This window comes from Oncorhynchus tshawytscha, linkage group LG04 (assembly GCF_018296145.1).
Source record: "Oncorhynchus tshawytscha isolate Ot180627B linkage group LG04, Otsh_v2.0, whole genome shotgun sequence".
Classification (NCBI taxonomy): domain Eukaryota; kingdom Metazoa; phylum Chordata; class Actinopteri; order Salmoniformes; family Salmonidae; genus Oncorhynchus; species Oncorhynchus tshawytscha.
Window position 1 is genome coordinate 2,716,971 of NC_056432.1, and position 23,380 is coordinate 2,740,350.

The window sequence follows — 23,380 nt, forward strand, 5'->3', positions numbered from 1 at the left end:
TTTCAATACCTCACCTTGTCTGGATAATGACACTGTCAAGACCTTTCAATACCTCACCTTGTGAGGATAATGACACTGAGCCTTTTTCAACCAACAACAACAAAAAATATGAGATTCTAGAACACATACTATCATAATAATTAATACAAATACTGGGGTTAATGGCACTGAGCTTTCATTCTAGAATGTTTTCTTAGATTCTAGAACACACCGGGAGGGAATCATAATAATTAATACAAATACTGGGGATAATGGCACTGAGCTTTTATTTTAGAATGTTTTCTTAGATTCTAGAACACATACTATCATAATAATTAATACAAATACTGGGGATAATGGCACTGAGCTTTTATTTTAGAATGTTTTCTTAGATTCTAGAACACATCGGTAGGGAATCTTAGAACATTCCACCGTACAGAATCTTTCCAGATCGTTGATATCCTTCATCTGTTCTTATGGACTGGCCCTTTTCAATTCAAACCACAGTGTTTTAAATGGGGTTTAAGTCCGGAGACTTTGTTTGATGTGTGCTCGGTTGATTGTCTTTCTTGGAAAATCTACTTGTGGCCAAGTTTCACCCTCATGGCATGGGTATCCAGGTTTTTGGTGAAAATGTCTTGGAACTGGGTAAAGTTCATGATGCCGTTGACCTTACCAAGAGCCCCAGGACCAGCGGAAGCTAAATAGCCAGGCGTTTACATCTGTCGGATGACGTGAAAATAGAGCTCTTTGGCCAGGCACACCAGTGGGGGGTTTGGATGTCGACATGAGGATGCATAAGCAGAAAATAACCCTATACCTACTGAAACATATGCTGGTGGGTAATTGTATTAGTTAAAACAAAAATATAATTTCCCAATTTACTTGAGCATACAATATAGCTCAGTTTTTGAATTATACATTCTATACATTTCATTTTTATAAAATGGTGTCAATAAATCAAAAACTGAGCTATAAAGTATGCTAAAGTAAATTGGGAAATTTTATTATTTTAAACTAATACAATTGCCCACCAGCATATTTGATATCCAATATGGCACCTTATTCCCTATGTAGTGCACTACTTTATATGGCACCCTATTCCCTATGTAGTGCACTACTTTATATGGCACCCTATTCCCTATGTAGGCCACTACTTTATATGGCACCCTATTCCCTATGTAGTGCACTACTTTATATGACACCCTATTCCCTATGTAGTGCAATACTTTATATGGCACCCTATTCCCTATGTAGTGCACTAGTTTTGATACAGGTGCCATTTAGGATGCTTCCTGTAAGTGATAAGTCTCTGGTGTTGTTGTCTCCTGTCTCTCTGTCACGACTGCAGCAGCTGAAGTTCATGCACACCCCACACCAGTTCCTTCTACTCAACAGTCCTCCTGCCAAAGAGTCCAACTTCCGAGCTGCCAAAAACCTCTTCGGGAGTACCTTCGCTTTCCAGTAGGAACGTTTTTCTTACATCTACCAGTAGCTAGCTACACATCAGCCCCACACTCGTGAACACAATGTGTTTTTACTCTTGTGCTCTTACACTGACAACTGTTTTGTTTTCAGAATATGTTTTCAGGATATGTTTTCAGGATATGTTTTCAGGATATGTTTTCAGGATATGTTTTCACGATATGTTTTCACGATATGTTTTCAGGATGTTTTCAGGATATGTTTTCAGGATATGTTTTCAGGATATGTTTTCAGGATATGTTTTCACGATATGTTTTCACGATATGTTTTCAGGATGTTTTCACGATATGTTTTCAGGATATGTTTTCAGGATATGTTTTCAGGAGTGACTTTGCTCTTTTTAGTGGAAGAACACTATACATAAAGTGTGTATGTATAATGCATTATGATGCAGTTATAATGCTATGGAGGATTAGAGCGACACCTTAATATATTAATATATTTTAATTCTCTCCTCAGTGGTTCTCACATAGAGAATTGGCACTCCATTTTGAGAAACGGTTTGGTGGTTGCATCCAACACAAGACTTCAGGTAAACAACAACAACAACATCCGAGGAGGTATACAATGTGTTTATCAACCCCTTAAAGGCACAAACTGTGATTTGAAATGCCTGACCCCTGAGACTAGTTTGTTTGGTATGCTGTGGGGTGAGGGCTGAGGAAATGTAACCCATAACCATTCAAGGACACACTTATCAACCTAACACCTCTTTTCCTTGCAAATCCACAGTTACCATACATATTTAATATACAGTACATTGCATATCGCATGATAAAGTGGAACTGACAGCGGTTTTTAACTACTTTGCAGATATGAAACAAACAGACAATCATAATAATATCAGTGAAAAATATCAAATCCCCAGTTTGGGGATGCATCCTAAATGGCACCTGTATCAAAACTAGTGCACTACATAGGGAATAGGGTGCCATATAAAGTAGTGCACTACATAGGGAATAGGGTGCCATATAAAGTAGTGCACTACATAGGGAATAGGGTGCCATATAAAGTAGTGCACTACATAGGGAATAGGGTGCCATATAAAGTAGTGCACTACATAGGGAATAGGGTGCCATATAAAGTAGTGCACTACATAGGGAATAGGGTGCCATATAAAGTAGTGCACTACATAGGGAATAGGGTGCCATATAAAGTAGTGCACTACATAGGGAATAGGGTGCCATATAAAGTAGTGCACTACATAGGGAATAGGGTGCCATATAAAGTAGTGGCCTACATAGGGAATAGGGTGCCATATAAAGTAGTGCACTACATAGAGAATAAGGTGCCATATAAAGTATTGCACTACATAGGGAATAGGGTGCCATATAAAGTAGTGCACTACATAGGGAATAGGGTGCCATATAAAGTAGTGGCCTACATAGGGAATAGGGTGCCATATAAAGTAGTGCACTACATAGAGAATAGGGTGCCATATAAAGTATTGCACTACATAGGGAATAGGGTGCCATATAAAGTAGTGCACTACATAGGGAATAGGGTGCCATATAAAGTAGTGGCCTACATAGGGAATAGGGTGCCATATAAAGTAGTGCACTACATAGGGAATAGGGTGCCATATAAAGTAGTGCACTACATAGGGAATAGGGTGCCATATAAAGTAGTGCACTACATAGGGAATAGGGTGCCATATAAAGTTTAATAAAAACTTTAATGAAAAGGCTTTACAATAGTTTCTGTGTGCCTCCACGTTCCACGGCGAAGAGAAAAGCGTTGTTGTCAGAATAGGTGGATGCAGTTCAACACATAATTCATATAATTCACCAATGCATTTCTTGTTAATCCCCCCAAAATATTGCTTTCAGGTTGTAAATAACAGCTGGTAACATTGTTTGCTTCCTGCAGCCATTTCGGGATGCACTATTTCAGTTTCAATCAATCTATATATTTGGATAAAAAAATAAACAAATGTAACTAAGGCTGGGAATGTTACAATACCATCAAACTAGCAAGTGCAATGATCACAAGTCAGTCATAAGGTGGTTAATAGACTAGCTTATCTATTTATGTATCTATTCATTTAGCAACCTAGAAACACGGAGTCGAACGTTAACTAACTAACTAGCTGCTGGGAGGATGTCATTGGATAAGTGGGTGAGTGGCCGATCGTCGCCCCCCCATATCGTTTTTCGGTGGCAACAATTAGAGATCCAGGTGTCATTTGATTGGCTAGCGAGAAGTGTTAATCACTTTGCTAGCTAGCAATGCTGAACTTGAATGACTTTTTCCACAGTTAGAACATATCTCTTAGATGTCAATCAAATGTATTTGGCATCGATCAAATGGGCGGGCAGGTTCCCATTCAGTAGTCAAAACGTGGGTTGAGACAGGCGTGCATTGGCAGGCAAGCTGCAACAGGGCGAGCAGGCTACTATTCCCACATCCTTTATCAGTGCAATTTTGACAGCCAACTAGCTGGACAGGTTTGAGAGGGTTTATCTAGTGTTCCCTCATTAGAGTTTAGCTCATCTCGCTCTGGCTAGCATTAGTTGTTTATCTTGTTGTTGTTGTTGTTGTTGTGCGTAGGAGAAAGCCTACCTGTTCATGGTTGTATGATCAATAGGACTGTAAAGATCCCAAATGTAAGAGGACTCCTGTGGTGTTTCCATATTAACAGAAATCCATTCAGGTGTTTTTGTGTCTTTTGTCCAGTTCATAGTGAATGATGACAGGCCCTACTGCCTGTAAACACACAGTCCAGTTCAAAGTGAATGATGACAGGCCCTACTGCCTGTTAACACACAGTCCAGTTCATAGTGAATGATGACAGGCCCTACTGCCTGTTAACACACAGTCCAGTTCATAGTGAATGATGACAGGCCCTACTTTTGGTAAATGTATTATAATGATCTAAAGTCACGCTGTTGCTACTGCCTGTAAACACACAGTCCAGTTCATAGTGAATGATGACAGGCCCTACTGCCTGTTAACACACAGTCCAGTTCATAGGGACTGACAGGCCCTACTGCCTGTGAACACACAGTCCAGTTCATAGTGAATGATGACAGGCCCTACTGCCTGTAAACACACAGTCCAGTTCATAGTGAATGATGACAGGCCTTACTGCCTGTTAACACACAGTCCAGTTCATAGTGAATGATGACAGGCCCTACTGCTATAAACACACAGTCCAATTCAAAGTGAATGATGACAGGCCCTACTGCCTGTTAACACACAGTCCAGTTCATAGTGAATGATGACAGGCCCTACTGCTATAAACACACAGTCCAATTCAAAGTGAATGATGACAGGCCCTACTGCCTGTAAACACACAGTCCAGTTCATAGTGAATGAACATGACAGGCCCTACTGCCTGTAAACACACAGTCCAGTTCATAGTGAATGATGACAGGCCCTACTGCCTGTAAACACACAGTCCAGTTCATAGTGAATGAGGACAGGCCCTACTGCTATAAACACACAGTCCAGTTCATAGTGAATGATGACAGGCCCTACTGCTATAAACACACAGTCCAGTTCATAGTGAATGATGACAGGCCCTACTGCCTGTAAACACACAGTCCAGTTCATAGTGAATGATGACAGGCCCTACTGCATGTAAACACACAGTCCAGTTCATAGTGAATGAGGACAGGCCCTACTGCCTGTAAACACACAGTCCAGTTCATAGTGAATGATGACAGGCCCTACTGCCTGTAAACACACAGTCCAGTTCATAGTGAATGATGACAGGCCCTACTGCCTGTAAACACACAGTCCAGTTCATAGTGAATGATGACAGGCCCTACTGCATGTAAACACACAGTCCAGTTCATAGTGAATGATAACAGGCCCTACTGCCTGTAAACACACAGTCCAGTTCATAGTGAATGATAACAGGCCCTACTGCCTGTAAACACACAGTCCAGTTCATAGTGAATGATGACAGGCCCTACTGCCTGTAAACACACAGTCCAGTTCATAGTGAATGATGACAGGCCCTACTGCCTGTAAACACACAGTCCAGTTCATAGTGAATGATGACAGGCCCTACTGCCTGTAAACACACAGTCCAGTTCATAGTGAATGATGACAGGCCCTACTGCCTGTTAACACACAGTCCAGTTCATAGTGAATGATGACAGGCCCTACTGCCTGTAAACACACAGTCCAGTTCATAGTGAATGATGACAGGCCCTACTGCTATAAACACACAGTCCAGTTCATAGTGAATGATGACAGGCCCTACTGCTATAAACACACAGTCCAGTTCATAGTGAATGATGACAGGCCCTACTGCCTGTTAACACACAGTCCAGTTCATAGTGAATGATGACAGGCCCTACTGCCTGTAAACACACAGTCCAGTTCATAGTGAATGATGACAGGCCCTACTGCCTGTAAACACACAGTCCAGTTCATAGTGAATGATGACAGGCCCTACTGCCTGTAAACACACAGTCCAGTTCATAGTGAATGATAACAGGCCCTACTGCCTGTAAACACACAGTCCAGTTCATAGTGAATGATGACAGGCCCTACTGCTATAAACACACAGTCCAGTTCATAGTGTATAATGACAGGCCCTACTGCTATAAACACACAGTCCAGTTCATAGTGTATAATGACAGGCCCTACTGCTATAAACACACAGTCCAGTTCATAGTGAATGATGACAGGCCCTACTGCCTGTTAACACACAGTCCAGTTCATAGTGAATGATGACAGGCCCTACTGCCTGTAAACACACAGTCCAGTTCATAGTGAATGATGACAGGCCCTACTGCCTGTAAACACACAGTCCAGTTCATAGTGAATGATGACAGGCCCTACTGCCTGTAAACACACAGTCCAGTTCATAGTGAATGATGACAGGCCCTACTGCCTGTTAACACACAGTCCAGTTCATAGTGAATGATGACAGGCCCTACTGCCTGTAAACACACAGTCCAGTTCATAGTGAATGATGACAGGCCCTACTGCTATAAACACACAGTCCAGTTCATAGTGAATGATGACAGGCCCTACTGCTATAAACACACAGTCCAGTTCATAGTGAATGATGACAGGCCCTACTGCCTGTTAACACACAGTCCAGTTCATAGTGAATGATGACAGGCCCTACTGCCTGTAAACACACAGTCCAGTTCATAGTGAATGATGACAGGCCCTACTGCCTGTAAACACACAGTCCAGTTCATAGTGAATGATGACAGGCCCTACTGCCTGTAAACACACAGTCCAGTTCATAGTGAATGATAACAGGCCCTACTGCCTGTAAACACACAGTCCAGTTCATAGTGAATGATGACAGGCCCTACTGCTATAAACACACAGTCCAATTCAAAGTGAATGATGACAGGCCCTACTGCCTGTAAACACACAGTCCAGTTCATAGTGAATGATGACAGGCCCTACTGCATGTAAACACACAGTCCAGTTCATAGTGTATAATGACAGGCCCTACTGCTATAAACACACAGTCCAGTTCAAAGTGAATGATGACAGGCCCTACTGCCTGTTAACACACAGTCCAGTTCATAGTGTATAATGACAGGCCCTACTGCATGTAAACACACAGTCCAGTTCATAGTGTATAATGACAGGCCCTACTGCTATAAACACACAGTCCAGTTCAAAGTGAATGATGACAGGCCCTACTGCCTGTTAACACACAGTCCAGTTCATAGTGAATGATGACAGGCCCTACTGCTATAAACACACAGTCCAGTTCAAAGTGAATGATGACAGGCCCTACTGCCTGTTAACACACAGTCCAGTTCATAGTGAATGATGACAGGCCCTACTGCTATAAACACACAGTCCAATTCAAAGTGAATGATGACAGGCCCTACTGCCTGTAAACACACAGTCCAGTTCATAGTGAATGATGACAGGCCCTACTGTCTGTTAACACACAGTCCAGTTCATAGTGAATGATGACAGGCCCTACTGCCTGTAAACACACAGTCCAGTTCATAGTGAATGATGACAGGCCCTACTGCTATAAACACACAGTCCAGTTCATAGTGTATAATGACAGGCCCTACTGCATGTAAACACACAGTCCAGTTCATAGTGTATAATGACAGGCCCTACTGCATGTAAACACACAGTCCAGTTCATAGTGTATAATGACAGGCCCTACTGCTATAAACACACAGTCCAGTTCAAAGTGAATGATGACAGGCCCTACTGCCTGTTAACACACAGTCCAGTTCATAGTGAATGATGACAGGCCCTACTGCTATAAACACACAGTCCAATTCAAAGTGAATGATGACAGGCCCTACTGCCTGTTAACACACAGTCCAGTTCATAGTGAATGATGACAGGCCCTACTGCTATAAACACACAGTCCAATTCAAAGTGAATGATGACAGGCCCTACTGCCTGTAAACACACAGTCCAGTTCATAGTGAATGATGACAGGCCCTACTGCCTGTAAACACACAGTCCAGTTCATAGTGAATGATGACAGGCCCTACTGCCTGTTAACACACAGTCCAGTTCATAGTGAATGATGACAGGCCCTACTGCCTGTAAACACACAGTCCAGTTCATAGTGAATGATGACAGGCCCTACTGCCTGTAAACACACAGTCCAGTTCATAGTGAATGATAACAGGCCCTACTGCCTGTAAACACACAGTCCAGTTCATAGTGAATGATGACAGGCCCTACTGCTATAAACACACAGTCCAATTCAAAGTGAATGATGACAGGCCCTACTGCCTGTTAACACACAGTCCAGTTCATAGTGAATGATGACAGGCCCTACTGCTATAAACACACAGTCCAATTCAAAGTGAATGATGACAGGCCCTACTGCCTGTAAACACACAGTCCAGTTCATAGTGAATGATGACAGGCCCTACTGCCTGTAAACACACAGTCCAGTTCATAGTGAATGATGACAGGCCCTACTGCCTGTTAACACACAGTCCAGTTCATAGTGAATGATGACAGGCCCTACTGCCTGTAAACACACAGTCCAGTTCATAGTGAATGATGACAGGCCCTACTGCCTGTAAACACACAGTCCAGTTCATAGTGAATGATGACAGGCCCTACTGCCTGTAAACACACAGTCCAGTTCATAGTGAATGATGACAGGCCCTACTGCTATAAACACACAGTCCAATTCAAAGTGAATGATGACAGGCCCTACTGCCTGTTAACACACAGTCCAGTTCAAAGTGAATGATGACAGGCCCTACTGCCTGTTAATACACAGTCCAGTTCATAGTGAATGATGACAGGCCCTACTGCTATAAACACACAGTCCAATTCAAAGTGAATGATGACAGGCCCTACTGCCTGTAAACACACAGTCCAGTTCATAGTGAATGATGACAGGCCCTACTGCCTGTAAACACACAGTCCAGTTCATAGTGAATGATGACAGGCCCTACTGCCTGTTAACACACAGTCCAGTTCATAGTGAATGATGACAGGCCCTACTGCCTGTAAACACACAGTCCAGTTCATAGTGAATGATGACAGGCCCTACTGCCTGTAAACACACAGTCCAGTTCATAGTGAATGATGACAGGCCCTACTGCCTGTAAACACACAGTCCAGTTCATAGTGAATGATGACAGGCCCTACTGCCTGTAAACACACAGTCCAGTTCATAGTGAATGATGACAGGCCCTACTGCCTGTAAACACACAGTCCAGTTCATAGTGAATGATGACAGGCCCTACTGCTATAAACACACAGTCCAATTCAAAGTGAATGATGACAGGCCCTACTGCCTGTAAACACACAGTCCAGTTCATAGTGAATGATGACAGGCCCTACTGCTATAAACACACAGTCCAATTCAAAGTGAATGATGACAGGCCCTACTGCCTGTTAACACACAGTCCAGTTCATAGTGAATGATGACAGGCCCTACTGCTATAAACACACAGTCCAATTCAAAGTGAATGATGACAGGCCCTACTGCCTGTAAACACACAGTCCAGTTCATAGTGAATGATGACAGGCCCTACTGCCTGTAAACACACAGTCCAGTTCATAGTGAATGATGACAGGCCCTACTGCCTGTTAACACACAGTCCAGTTCATAGTGAATGATGACAGGCCCTACTGCCTGTAAACACACAGTCCAGTTCAAAGTGAATGATGACAGGCCAGTGTAGAAAATGGCTTATTTGCATAAAGGCCTACTGTAGCTCTGATTGGCTATGGCGCAGCAGTCTGTGTCTGGTCCCGGACAAGACTGACATGTTTTTTATTGGGTTTGATTTCTTGTAGTGTCTATTAATTGTCCAAACGCAAGGCCGCTTTCCCATTCTATATTGCTATAGAATTCTCACAAATGCATTTACTCTATGTCTTAGATTCTAGAACACATCGGGAGGGAATCTTAGAACGTTCCACCAATGCATTACTCTATGTCTTAGATTCTAGAACACATCGGGAGGGAATCTTAGAACGTTCCACCAATGCATTACTCTATGTCTTAGATTCTAGAACACATCGGGAGGGAATCTTAGAACGTTCCACCGTACAGAATCTTTCCAGATCGTTGTCATTCCCAAACATTATATGATTGTATGAAAATCACCATATTTAAGTGCTCGCTTCTCAGGAAAAAAAAGGCATCATATTCTTCCTAAATGTATTTTTGAATAGATTTGAATCAGATTTATTGTTGCTAAGACGCTGTCAGTTCCACTTTAAAGGCCTCTAATATTTTGGTTATTGTATCTCTCTGTCTGCAGCTCCATGGCGCCATCTATGGGAGTGGAATCTATCTCAGCCCAATGTCAAGCATATCCTTTGGTTACTCAGGTAACTTTGAGAAGGGACAACAAATGGTTGTTTTTGATTCATTACAGTTCTGTCTCTTTAAAATGTAATTGTTGTTTTGGATGAATTACCGTGCTGTCTATTTCAATTAAATGTATTGATAAAGCCCTTCGTACATCAGCTGATATCTCAAAGTGCTGTACAGAAACCCAGCCTAAAACCCCAAACAGCAAGCAATGCAGGTGTAGAAGCACGGTGGCTAGGAAAAACTCCCTAGAAAGGCCAAAACCTAGGAAGAAACCTAGAGAGGAACCAGGCTATGTGGGGTGGCCAGTCCTCTTCTGGCTGTGCCGGGTGGAGATTATAAACCTAGAGAGGAACCAGGCTATGTGGGGTGGCCAGTCGTTTTCTGGCTGTGCCGGGTGGAGATTATAACAGAACATGGCCAAGATGTTCAAATGTTCATAGATGACCAGCAGGGTCAAATAATAATAATCACAGTGGTTGTAGAGGGTGCAACAGGTCAGCACCTCAGGAGTAAATGTCAGTTGGATTTTCATAGCTGATCATTCAGAGTTCGAGACAAAAGGTGCAGTAGAGAGAGAGAGTCGAAAACTGCTGGTCTGGGACAAGGTGATACCCGGTGAACAGGTCAGGGTTCCATAGTCACAGGCAGAACAGTTGAAACTGGAGCAGCAGCACGACCAGGTGGACTGGGGACAGCAAGGAGTCATCAGGCCAGGTATTCCTGAGGCATGGTCCTAGGACTCAGGTCCTCCGAGAGAGAGAGAAAGAAAGAGAGAGGGAGAGAATTAGAGAGATCACACTTAAATTCACACAGGACACCGAATAGGACAGGAGAAGTACTCCAGATATAACAAACTAAACCTAGCCCCCCGACACATAAACTACTACAGCATAAATACTGGAGGCTGAGACAGGAAGGGTCAGGAGACACTGTGGCCCCACCCGATGATACCCCCGGACAGGGCCAAACATGTGGGATATAACCCCACCCACTCTGCAAAAGCACAGCCCCTACACCACTAGAGGGGTATCCTCAAACCACCAACTTACTACCCTGAGACAAGGCCGAGTATAGTCCACGAAGTTCTCCCCCATGGCACAAACCTGAGGAGGCGCCAACCCGGACAGGAAGATCACGTTAGTGACTCAACTCACTCAAGTGACACACCCCTCCTAGGGACGGCATGGAAGAGCACCAGTAAGCCAGTGACTCAGCCCCTGTAATAGGGTTAGAGGCAGAGAATCCCAGTGGAGAAAGTGGAAACGGCCAGGCAGAGACAGGGCTGTTCGTCTCTCCAGTGCCTTCTCGGGCACCTTTGTATCCCTGGGCCAGACTACACTCAATCATTGGACCTACTGAAGAGATGAGTCTTCAATAAAGACTTAAAGGTCGAGACTGAGTCGGCGTCGCTCACATGGATAGGCAAACCATTCCATAAAAATGGAGCTCTATAGGAGAAAGCCCTGCCTCCAGCTGTTTTCTTAGGAATTCTAGGGACAATAAGGAGGACGGCATCTTGTGACCGTAGCGTATGTGTTGGTATGTACGGCAGGACCAAATCGGAGAGATAGGTAGGAGCAAGCCCATGTAATGCTTTGTAGGTTAGTAGTAAAACCTTGAAATCAACCCTTGCCTTAACAGGAATCCAGTGTAGAGAAGCTAGCACTGGAGTAATATGATAAAATTTTGGGGTTCTAGTCAAGATTCTAGCAGCCGTGTTTAGCACTAACTGAAGTTTATTTAGTGCTTTATCCGAGTAGCCAGAAAGCAGAGCATTGCAGTAGTCTAATCTAGAAGTGACAAAAGCATGGATTCGTTTTTCAGCATCATTTTTGGACAAAGCGTTTCTGATTTTTGCAATGTTACGTAAATGGAAAAAATCTGTCCTTTAAATATTCATGATATGTTCGTCAAAAGAGAGATTAGGGGTAACCAGAGTAACGCCGAGGTCCTTCACAGTTTTATTTGAGACGACTGTACAACCATCAAGATTAATTGTCAGATCCAACAGAAGATCTCTTTGTTTCTTTGCACCTAGAACTAGCATCTCTGTTTTGTCCGAGTTTAAAAGTAAAACATTTTCCGCCATCCCCTTCCTTATGCCTGAAACACAGGCTTCCAGGGAGGGCAATTTTGGGGCTTCACCATGTTTCATCGAAATGTACAGCTGTGTATCGTCTGCATAGTAGTGAAAGTTAACATTATGTTTCCAAATGACATCCCCAACAGGTAAAATATATAATGAAAACAATAGTGGTCCTAAAACAGAACCTTGAGGAACACCGAAACATAGGAGGGCCAAGCACAGGAAGCAGCTCTTTCAGCAGTTTAGTTGCAATAGGGTCCAGTATGCAGCTTGAAGGTTTAGAAGCCATGGCTATTTTCATGAATGTGTCAATAGATATAGGATTAAAAAACTTGAGTCTCTCCATTGATCTTAGTTCCTGGCAGAGTTGTGCAGACTCTGAGATTTGGAGGAATACGCAGATTTAAAGACTAGTCCGTAATTTGCTTTCTAATTATCATGATCTTTTCCTCAAAGAAGTTAATGAATTCATCACTGCTGATGTGAAAGCCATCCTCTCTTGGGGAATGCTTATTTTTAGTTAGCTTTGGGACAGTATCAAAAATACATTTTGGATTGTTCTTATTCTCCTCAAATAAGTTGGAAAAATAGGATAATCGAGCCGCAGTGAGGGGTATTAATATTGCCTTTCCAAGCTAGTCGGAAGACATCCAGTTTAGTGGAGCGCCATTTCCGTTCCAATTTTCTGGAAGCTTGCTTCAGGGTTTGGGTGTTTTCTGTGTACCAGGGAGCTAGTTTCTTATGACAAATGTTTTTAGTTTTTATGGGTGCGACTGCATCTAGGGTATTACTCTCAAGGTTCAATTGAGTCCCTCAGTTAGGTGGTTAACTGATTGTTGTACTCCAACGTCCTTGGGTAGGAGGAGGGAGTCTGGAAGGGCATCTTGGAATCTTTGGGTTGTCCGAGAATTTATAGCACGGCTTTTGATGATCCTTGGTTGGGGTCTGACCCAATTATTTTGTTGTGATTGCAAACGTAATAAGACGGTGGTCCGATAGTCCAGGATTATGAGGAAAAACATTAAGATCCACAACATTTATTCCACAGGACAACACTAGGTCCAGAGTATGACTGTGGCAGTGAGTAGGTCCGGAGACATGTAGGACAAAACCCACTGAGTTGATGATGGCTCCGAAAGCCTTTTGGAGTGGGTCTGTGGACTTTTCCATGTGAATATTGAAGTCACCGAAAATGTGAATGTTATCTGCCATGTCTACAAGGTCAGATAGGAATTCATGGAACTCAGTGAGGAACGATGTATACGGCCCAGTAGCTATAAAAAGTGATTGAGTAGGCTGCACAGATTTCATGACTTGAAGCTCAAAAGATGAAAACACAGTCATTTTCTTGGGGTCAAAATTTAAATTTGCTATTGTAAATGTTAGCAACACCTCCATCTTGCAGGAGGCGCGGGGGATATGGTCACTAGTGTAACCAGGAGGAGAGGCCTCATTTAACACAGTAATTTAATGTTTCAGTAAGGCCAATCACATCAAGATTATGATCAGTGATTAGTTAATTGACTATAAGTGCCTTGGAAGTGAGGGATCGAACAATAATTAGCCCTATTTTGAGATGTGAGATATCAAAATCTCTATCAATAATGAGGTCTGCTGCCTGCACCCATTGTGGAGGTAGAGCCCTGTTTTAGATGAATTACCATTCTGTCTATTTAAAATGTAAAGTTTGTTATGGATGAATTACCGTTCTATTTAAAATGTATTATTTATTGTAGATGAATTATCATTCCTTCTATTTAAAATGTAATTATTGTTTAAATAGACAAAATATTTCATGCTCATGATCATTTCTAACATTGATCTTTCTCTCCATTCAGGGATGAACAAAAAGCAACAGAAGGTTGCTTCAAAGGACCAAACTGCGACAAACAAGACCAACTTACATTTGCAGGTTAGCATGAGGACATTTACACTTTTGCAAGGTGTTGATGAAACAGGGGTAAAATTGAATATTCTGGGGAAAATTAACATTTTTATTCACTAGAGTTGTGTCCTTTTGCAGTCAACAAAGAAAGGACAGCAGCCCCAGTTTTTGCAAAGTCGGAACCTAAAGTGCATAGCCTTATGTGAAGGTACGTATGTGCTCTGGGCTGGGGTCGTCACCAACTTCTATACTCCTATGAGAATGGCGCCGGAGAAGATGGCTGCCGTTTTAAAGGGCTCCTAATCAATTGTGCTATTTCGTTTTGTTTTTTTTTGCATTGTTTGTAACTTATTTTTGTACATAATGTGTCTGCCACCATCTCTTATCACCGAAAAGAGCTTCTGGATATTAGAACAGCGATTACACAACTCAAACTTTTTTCTCGGACACGAATGACTTACTGCTGACACTGCACCAGGCCCAAATCCCTGTCATACGCATTAAGAACAGATGCCGATACAGGGGTCGCAGATACGGGTGCCTTGTGAGAATATCGTCGGTGAGTGGGTAAACCACCTCTACCATCTATCCTATTGGCCAACGTGCAATCATTGGAGAATAAACTGTCTGAGCTCCGTTCAAGACTATCCTACCAACGGGACATTAAAAACTATAATATCTTGTGTTTCACTGAGTCGTGGCTGAATGGCAACAAGGATAACATACAGTTGGCTGGGTTTACGCTGCATCGGCAAGATAGAACAGCTGCCTCCGGTAAGACAAGGGGTGGTGGTCTGTGTCTATTTGTAAATAACAGCTGGTGCACAAAATGTTATATTAAGGAAGTCTCTCTGTTTTGCTTGGCTGAGGTAGAGTATCACATGATAAGCTGTAGACTACACTATTTACCAAGAGAGTTTTCATCTATATTTTTCATAGCTGTCTATTTACCACCACAAACCGATGCTGATACTAAGACCTCACTCATTGAGCTGTATTCCACCATAAGCAAACAATAAAATGCTCATCCAGAAGTGGTGCTCCTAGTGGCCGGGGACTTTAATGCAGACAAACTTAAATCCGTTTTACCTCATTTCTACCAGCATGTCAAATTAGCAACCAGAGGGAAAAAAACTCTAGACCACCTTTACTCTACCCACAGAGACGCATTCGAAGCTCTCCCTCGCCCTCCATTTGGGAAACCTGACCATAATTCTATCCTCCTGATTTTTGCTTTACAAGCAAAAACTAAAGCAGGATGTACCAGTGACTCGCCTAATACAGAAGTAGTCAAGATGATGCAGATGCTATGCTACAGGACTGTTTTTGCTAGCACAGACTGGAAAATGTTCCGGGATTTCATCCGATGGCATTGAGGAGTATACCACATCAGTCATTGGTTTCATCAATAAATGCATCAATGATGTCGTCCCCACAGTGACCATACGTACATACCCCAACCAGAACCCATGGATTACAGGCAACATCGGCACCGAGCTAAAGGCTGGAGATGCCGCTTTCATTGAACGGGACTTTAACCCTGACACTTATAAGAAATCCCGCTATGCCCTCCGACGAACCATCAAACAGGCAAAGCGATAGTACAGGACGAAGATTACAGACTACCAAGGGAAGCCCATCCACGAGCTGCCCAGTGACACGAGCCTACCAGACCAGCTAAATTATTTCTATGTGTGCGTCGAGGCAAGCAACACTGAAGCATGAATGAGAGTACCAGCTGTACGACTGTGTATCACGCTCTCCGTAACCGATGTGAGTATGACCTTTTGTGAGGTCAACATTCACAAAGCCGCAGGGCCAGACAGATTACCAGGATGTGTACTCTGAGCATGCACTGACCAACTGGCAAATGTCTTCACTGATATTTTCAACCTCTCCTTGTCTGAGTCTGTAATACCAACATGTTTTAAGCAGACCACCATAGTGCCTGTGCCCAAGAACACTAGGGTAACCTGCCTAAATGACTACCGACCCGTAGCACTCACGTCTGTAGTCATGAAGTGCTTTGCGAGGCTGGTCTTAGCTCACATCAACACCATCATACCAGAAACCCTAGACCCACTTCAATTTGCATACCGCCCCAACCGATCCACAGATGACGCAATCTCTATTGCACTCCACACTGCCCTTTCCCACCTGGACAGAAGGAACACCTATGTGAGAATGCTAATCATTGACTACAGCTCAGTGTTCAACAGTATAATGCCCTCAAAGCTCATCACTAAGCTAAGGATCCTGGGACTAAACACATTCCTCTGCATCTGGATCCTGGACTTCCTGACGGGCCGCCCCATGTGGTAAGGGTAGGTTACAACACATCCGCCACGTTGATCCTCAACACGGGGGCCCTTCAGGGGTGCGTGCTTAGTTCCCTTCTGTACTCCCTGTTCACCCATGACTGACTGGCCGCGCACGACTCCAAAACCAATATTAAGTTTGCAGATGACACAATGGTGGTAGGCCTGATCACGACAACGATGAGACAGCCTATCGGGAGAAGGTCAGAGACCTGGCAGTGTGGTGCCAGGACAAAAACCTCTCCCTCAACAAGACAAAGGATATGATCTTGGACTACAGGAAAAGGAGGGCTTCAAGTTCCTTGGTGTCCACATCACAAACAAACTGACATTGTCCAACCACGCCAAGACAGTTTTGAAGAGGGCACAACAACGCCTATTCCCTCTCAGGAGACTGAAAAGATTTGGCATGAGTCCTCAGCTGCACCATCTAGAGAATCCTGACTGGTTGCAACTGGTTGCAACTGCTCCGACCGCAAGGCACTACAGAGGGTAGTGCATACGGCCCAGTACATCTCTGGGGCCAAGCTTCCTGCCATCCAGGACCTCTATAACAGGCGGTGTCAGAGGAAGGCCCTAAAAATTGCCAAAGACTCCAGCCACTGTAGTCATAGACTGTTCTCTCTGTTACCGCACGGCAAGCGGTACTGGAGCGCCAAGTTTAGGTCCAAGAGGCTTCTTAAAAGGCGTCTTAACAAAAGGCGTCTTAACAGCTTCTAAGACTGCTGAACAGCTAATCAAATGGCTACCCGGGCTATTTGCATTGTCCGTTCCTCCCCCCATTTTGTGCTGCTGCTACTCACTATTTATTATCTATGCATAGTCACTTACCGCTACCTAGATGTACATATTACCTCGCTTACCTTGACTAACCTGTACCCCCACACATTGACTCGGTACCGGTACCCCCTGTATATAGCCTCCACATTGACTCTGTACCGTAACACCCTGTATATAGCCTCATTACTAACCTGTACCCCCACACATTGACTCTGTACCGGTACCCCTGTATATAGCCTCCACATTGACTCTGTACCGTAACACCCTGTATATAGCCTCATTACTAACCTGTACCCCCACACATTGACTCTGTACCGGTACCCCTGTATATAGCCTCCACATTGACTCTGTACCGGTACCCCTATATATAGCCTCCACATTGACTCTGTACCGGTACCCCTGTATATAGCCTCCACATTGACTCTGTACCGGTACCCCTGTATATAGCCTCCACATTGACTCTGTACCGTAACACCCTGTATATAGCCTCCACATTGACTCTGTACCGTAACACCCTGTATATAGCCTCATTACTAACCTGTACCCCCACACATTGACTCTGTACCGGTACCCCTGTATATAGCCTCCACATTGACTCTGTACCGTAACACCCTGTATATAGCCTCATTACTAACCTGTACCCCCACACATTGACTCTGTACCGGTACCCCCTGTATATAGCCTCCACATTGACTCTGTACCGGTACCCCCTGTATATAGCCTCCACATTGACTCTGTACCGGTACCCCTGTATATAGCCTCCACATTGACTCTGTACCGGTACCCCTGTATATAGCCTCCACATTGACTCTGTACCAGTACCCCCTGTATATAGCCTCATTACTAACCTGTACCCCCACACATTGACTCTGTACCGGTACCCCCTGTATATAGCCTCCACATTGACTCTGTACCGTAACACCCTGTATATAGCCTCATTACTAACCTGTACCCCCACACATTGACTCTGTACCGGTACCCCCTGTATATAGCCTCCACATTGACTCTGTACCGGTACCCCTGTATATAGCCTCCACATTGACTCTGTACCGTAACACCCTGTATATAGCCTCATTACTAACCTGTACCCCCACACATTGACTCTGTACCGAAGTATATAGCCTCCACATTGACTCTGTACCGGTACCCCTGTATATAGCCTCCACACTGACTCTGTACCGTAACACCCTGTATATAGCCTCCACATTGACTCTGTACCGGTACCCCCTGTATATAGCCTCCACACTGACTCTGTACCGTAACACCCTGTATATAGCCTCCACATTGACTCTGTACCGGTACCCCCTGTATATAGCCTCCACACTGACTCTGTACCGTAATACCCTGTATATAGCCTCCACATTGACTCTGTACCGTAACACCCTGTATATAGCCTCCACATTGACTCTGTACCGGTACCCCTGTATATAGCCTCCACATTGACTCTGTACCGTAACACCCTGTATATAGCCTCCACATTGACTCTGTACCGGTACCCCTGTATATAGCCTCCACATTGACTCTGTACCGGTACCCCTGTATATAGACTCCACATTGACTCTGTACCGTAACACCCTGTATATAGCCTCCACATTGACTCTGTACCGTAACACCCTGTATATAGCCTCCACATTGACTCTGTACCGGTACCCCCTGTATATAGCCTCCACATTGACACAGTACCGGTACCCCTGTATATAGCCTCCACATTGACACAGTACCGGTACCCCTGTATATAGACTCCACATTGACTCTGTGTGTAACACCCTGTATATAGCCTCCACATTGACTCTGTACCGTAACACCCTGTATATAGCCTCCACATTGACTCTGTACCGTAACACCCTGTATATAGCCTCCACATTGACTCTGTACCGGTACCCCCTGTATATAGCCTCCACATTGACTCTGTACCGTAACACCCTGTATATAGCCTCCACATTGACTCTGTACCGTAACACCCTGTATATAGCCTCCACATTGACTCTGTACCGGTACCCCCTGTATATAGCCTCCACATTGACTCTGTACCGGTACCCCCTGTATATAGCCTCCACATTGACTCTGTACCGTAACAACCTGTATATAGCCTCCACATTGACTCTGTACCGTAACACCCTGTATATAGCCTCCACATTGACTCTGTACCGTAACACCCTGTATATAGCCTCCACATTGACTCTGTACCGTAACACCCTGTATATAGCCTCCACATTGACTCTGTACCGTAACACCCTGTATATAGCCTCCACATTGACTCTGTACCGGTACCCCCTGTATATAGCCTCCACATTGACTCTGTACCGTAACACCCTGTATATAGCCTCCACATTGACTCTGTACCGTAACACCCTGTATATAGCCTCCACATTGACTCTGTACCGGTTCCCCCTGTATATAGCCTCCACATTGACTCTGTACCGGTCCCTTCTGTATATAGCCTCCACATTGACTCTGTACCGGTACCCCCTGTATATAGCCTCCACATTGACTCTGTACTGGTACCCCCTGTATATAGCCTCCACATTGACTCTGTACCGGTACCCCCTGTATATAGCCTCCACATTGACTCTGTACCGGTACCCCCTGTATATAGCCTCCACATTGACTCTGTACCGTAATACCCTGTATATAGCCTCCACATTGACTCTGTACCGTAATACCCTGTATATAGCCTCCACATTGACTCTGTACCGTAATACCCTGTATATAGCCTCCACATTGACTCTGTACCGTAATACCCTGTATATAGCCTCCACATTGACTCTGTACCGTAATACCCTGTATATAGCCTCCACATTGACTCTGTACCGGTTCCCCCTGTATATAGCCTCCACATTGACTCTGTACCGTAATACCCTGTATATAGCCTCCACATTGACTCTGTACCGGAACACCCTGTATATAGCCTCCACATTGACTCTGTACCGTAATACCCTGTATATAGCCTCCACATTGACTCTGTACCGTAACACCCTGTATATAGCCTCCACATTGACTCTGTACCGTAATACCCTGTATATAGCCTCATTATTGTTATTTTATTGTCGCTCTTTTATACATTTTTTTTACTTTGGTTTATTTAGTAAATATTTGTCTTAAAACTGCATTGTTGGTTAAGGGCTTGTAAAGTAAGCATTTCACATGTGACAAATGCAATTTGATTTGATTTGACAAAGTCATAAATCCCACATATTTCTTAAATGGATCTTCTTAAAATTTGATTTAAAACTAAACGTAACCTTAACCACACTGCTAATCTTTACGCTTAACTCTAACCTGAAAGGAAGATCAAAAAGCAATGAGTGCCAATTTTGACTTTGTGGCTGTGGAATCTGACTTTGTGGCTGTGGAATCTGACTTTGTGGCTGTGGAATCTGACTTTGTGGCTGTGGAATCTGACTTTGTGGCTGTGGAATCTGACTTTGTGGCTGTGGAATCTGACTTTGTGGCTGTGGAATCTGACTTTGTGGCTGTGGAATCTGACTTTGTGGCTGGGGAATCTGACTTTGTGGCTGTGGAAGCTAGTGGAAACCCTGGGCTGAAGCAACCAAAGAACAACAATGGAGATGTATTAACTGATGACATGAACTAAATGTAAATATATATGTGTGTGTCCTTCTGTGTCTCTTCCAGTCATCACGTCCCCTGACCTGCACAAACATGGAGACATCTGGGTCGTCCCAAACACCGACCACGTCTGTACACGCTTCTTCTTCGTGTAAGTATACGACCACATCTCTACATGCTTCTTCTTCGTGTAAGTATATGACCACATCTCTACATGCTTCTTCTTCGTGTAAGTATACGACCACAGCTGTACATGCTTCTTCTTCGTGTAAGTATATGACCACATCTCTACATGCTTCTTCTTCGTGTAAGTATACGACCACATCTCTACATGCTTCTTCTTCGTGTAAGTATACGACCACAGCTGTACATGCTTCTTCTTCGTGTAAGTATACGACCACATCTCTACATGCTTCTTCTTCGTGTAAGTATACGACCACATCTCTACATGCTTCTTCTTCGTGTAAGTATACGACCACAGCTGTACATGCTTCTTCTTCGTGTAAGTATATGACCACATCTCTACATGCTTCTTCTTCGTGTAAGTATACGACCACATCTCTACATGCTTCTTCTTCGTGTAAGTATATGACCACATCTCTACATGCTTCTTCTTCGTGTAAGTATATGACCACATCTCTACATGCTTCTTCTTCGTGTAAGTATATGACCACATCTCTACATGCTTCTTCTTCGTGTAAGTATATGACCACATCTCTACATGCTTCTTCTTCGTGTAAGTATATGACCACATCTCTACATGCTTCTTCTTCGTGTAAGTATATGACCACATCTCTACACGCTTCTTCTTCGTGTAAGTATATGACCACATCTCTACATGCTTCTTCGTGTAAGTATATGACCACATCTCTACACGCTTCTTCTTCGTGTAAGTATACGACCACATCTCTACATGCTTCTTCTTCGTGTAAGTATACGACCACAGCTGTACATGCTTCTTCTTCGTGTAAGTATACGACCACATCTCTACACGCTTCTTCTTCGTGTAAGTATACGACCACAGCTGTACATGCTTCTTCTTCGTGTAAGTATATGACCACATCTCTACACGCTTCTTCTTCGTGTAAGTATACGACCACAGCTGTACATGCTTCTTCTTCGTGTAAGTAGTAAAAGCACGACCGTGTTCATACAGACAGTGGTGTTAAATTCATCAAAGCAGACTTTCTATATTTCCTTTCGACAAACCCAAAGAGAGGTTTACATCTCTATAATATATCTGATATTACAAGTGAACATTTCAACTTTATCTCAGTTGAATAGCTGGAGTGCCAACTGTGAATATGTTCTGATCACAGGGTTGGTACGAGTGATATTATTGTGTGTTTCTTCTGATCCAGCTATGAAGATGGTCAGGTGGGAGATACAAGCATCAACACACAAGACGCTGGCATCCATCGAGAGATCATACGAGTCATCGGCAATCAGACTGCCACGGGATGAACCTCGCTGAAATGGAAATGTCCTTCCCGTAATTCTGCTGCCGCCACCTCCCGGCTCGAAGCTACATTTCTTGAACTGCTGAAGCCCGTCGTCACACGTGTGTTTCCGACCAATGTAGAGAACACATCAACAACTTAGCAAAAGTTTGAAATCTTCAAGGAAACCTTGATGAAATCAACAACACATATTTACAACTGAAACACAGCAAAACTCTTTCGGGAAGAACACATTTTGCTAAGTTTATAAATACTATGAAGAATCCTGTTTTTCTGAAGACACGGTATGTCTCTGTTTGACTGATTGGGATGACTTCATTTTTTTAAATTAGGGAACATTTAAAAACGGTAAAACTCTTTGGTGAATATTTTGAGACTTCTTGCTCGTAGATGTGGGACCTTTTCAGCAAAAATAACGATTATTGTTCCCTTCCTGTCTAGCAAAAAGGTCCCATCTATCTGACCTTATTTACTGTAAAAGAGTTGTATCTTTTCAAAATACAATGTACTTTATGTATACTGAAGGTGTTAATATGCACTTCATTTTTCTTAATGTCATACATTTGTTCTAACAACTGAGTCATAATCTGATAAACTAAAAGCCCCCACTTGATTATTTTAAAATTAAACAAAACAATAGTTGTATTTTCTGACGGTGGTGTGATATGTTGGTTACCATTCCGTGTCGACTGAGGGACAACAGCAATACGTTGAGGGGAATAGACACATTAGGCCCAGGATTCTATCAGGCCTGCAGGGAGTTCTGGGTGTACTAGATCTGTCTTTCTCATTGAAAGCCACTCTTAAGAAGTGGTAGATTGGTTCTGTGTGTGTTATTTCTATGCTTCCCGTTCTTAAATTATGTTTTAGCGTCTTTGCCTTTCGGTTTTGTACACCAGGTTGAAACAGCTGAAAATACAATATTTTTGGTTATTGAAAATATATTTTACAATATATTATCTACACTATACTTACTATGTTTTGTTCCATAAACGGAAAGTAAGCAAACTATTAGAAATTTAGCAACTAGGAAATGACAGAGCAATTTTCTGCAGTGTACCG

General features: G+C 43.4%; 1 protein-coding gene across 3 annotated transcripts in view; it reads left to right on the top strand.

Annotated features, from left to right (window-relative positions):
- Positions 1–22,921, top strand: part of parp8 (poly (ADP-ribose) polymerase family, member 8) — a 93,863-nt gene extending 70,942 nt beyond the window's left edge. For all 3 annotated transcript variants that reach the window (XM_042320224.1, XM_042320225.1, XM_042320226.1), the window contains exons 21-27: positions 1,331–1,443; positions 1,924–1,996; positions 10,164–10,233; positions 14,144–14,217; positions 14,329–14,398; positions 20,925–21,009; positions 22,220–22,921. In XM_042320224.1, coding sequence (XP_042176158.1) covers positions 1,331–1,443; positions 1,924–1,996; positions 10,164–10,233; positions 14,144–14,217; positions 14,329–14,398; positions 20,925–21,009; positions 22,220–22,322 — 588 coding nt within the window. In that variant the 3' untranslated portion in view covers positions 22,323–22,921. The remainder of the gene's footprint in view (positions 1–1,330; positions 1,444–1,923; positions 1,997–10,163; positions 10,234–14,143; positions 14,218–14,328; positions 14,399–20,924; positions 21,010–22,219) is intronic.
- The last annotated feature ends 459 nt before the right edge of the window (positions 22,922–23,380 follow it).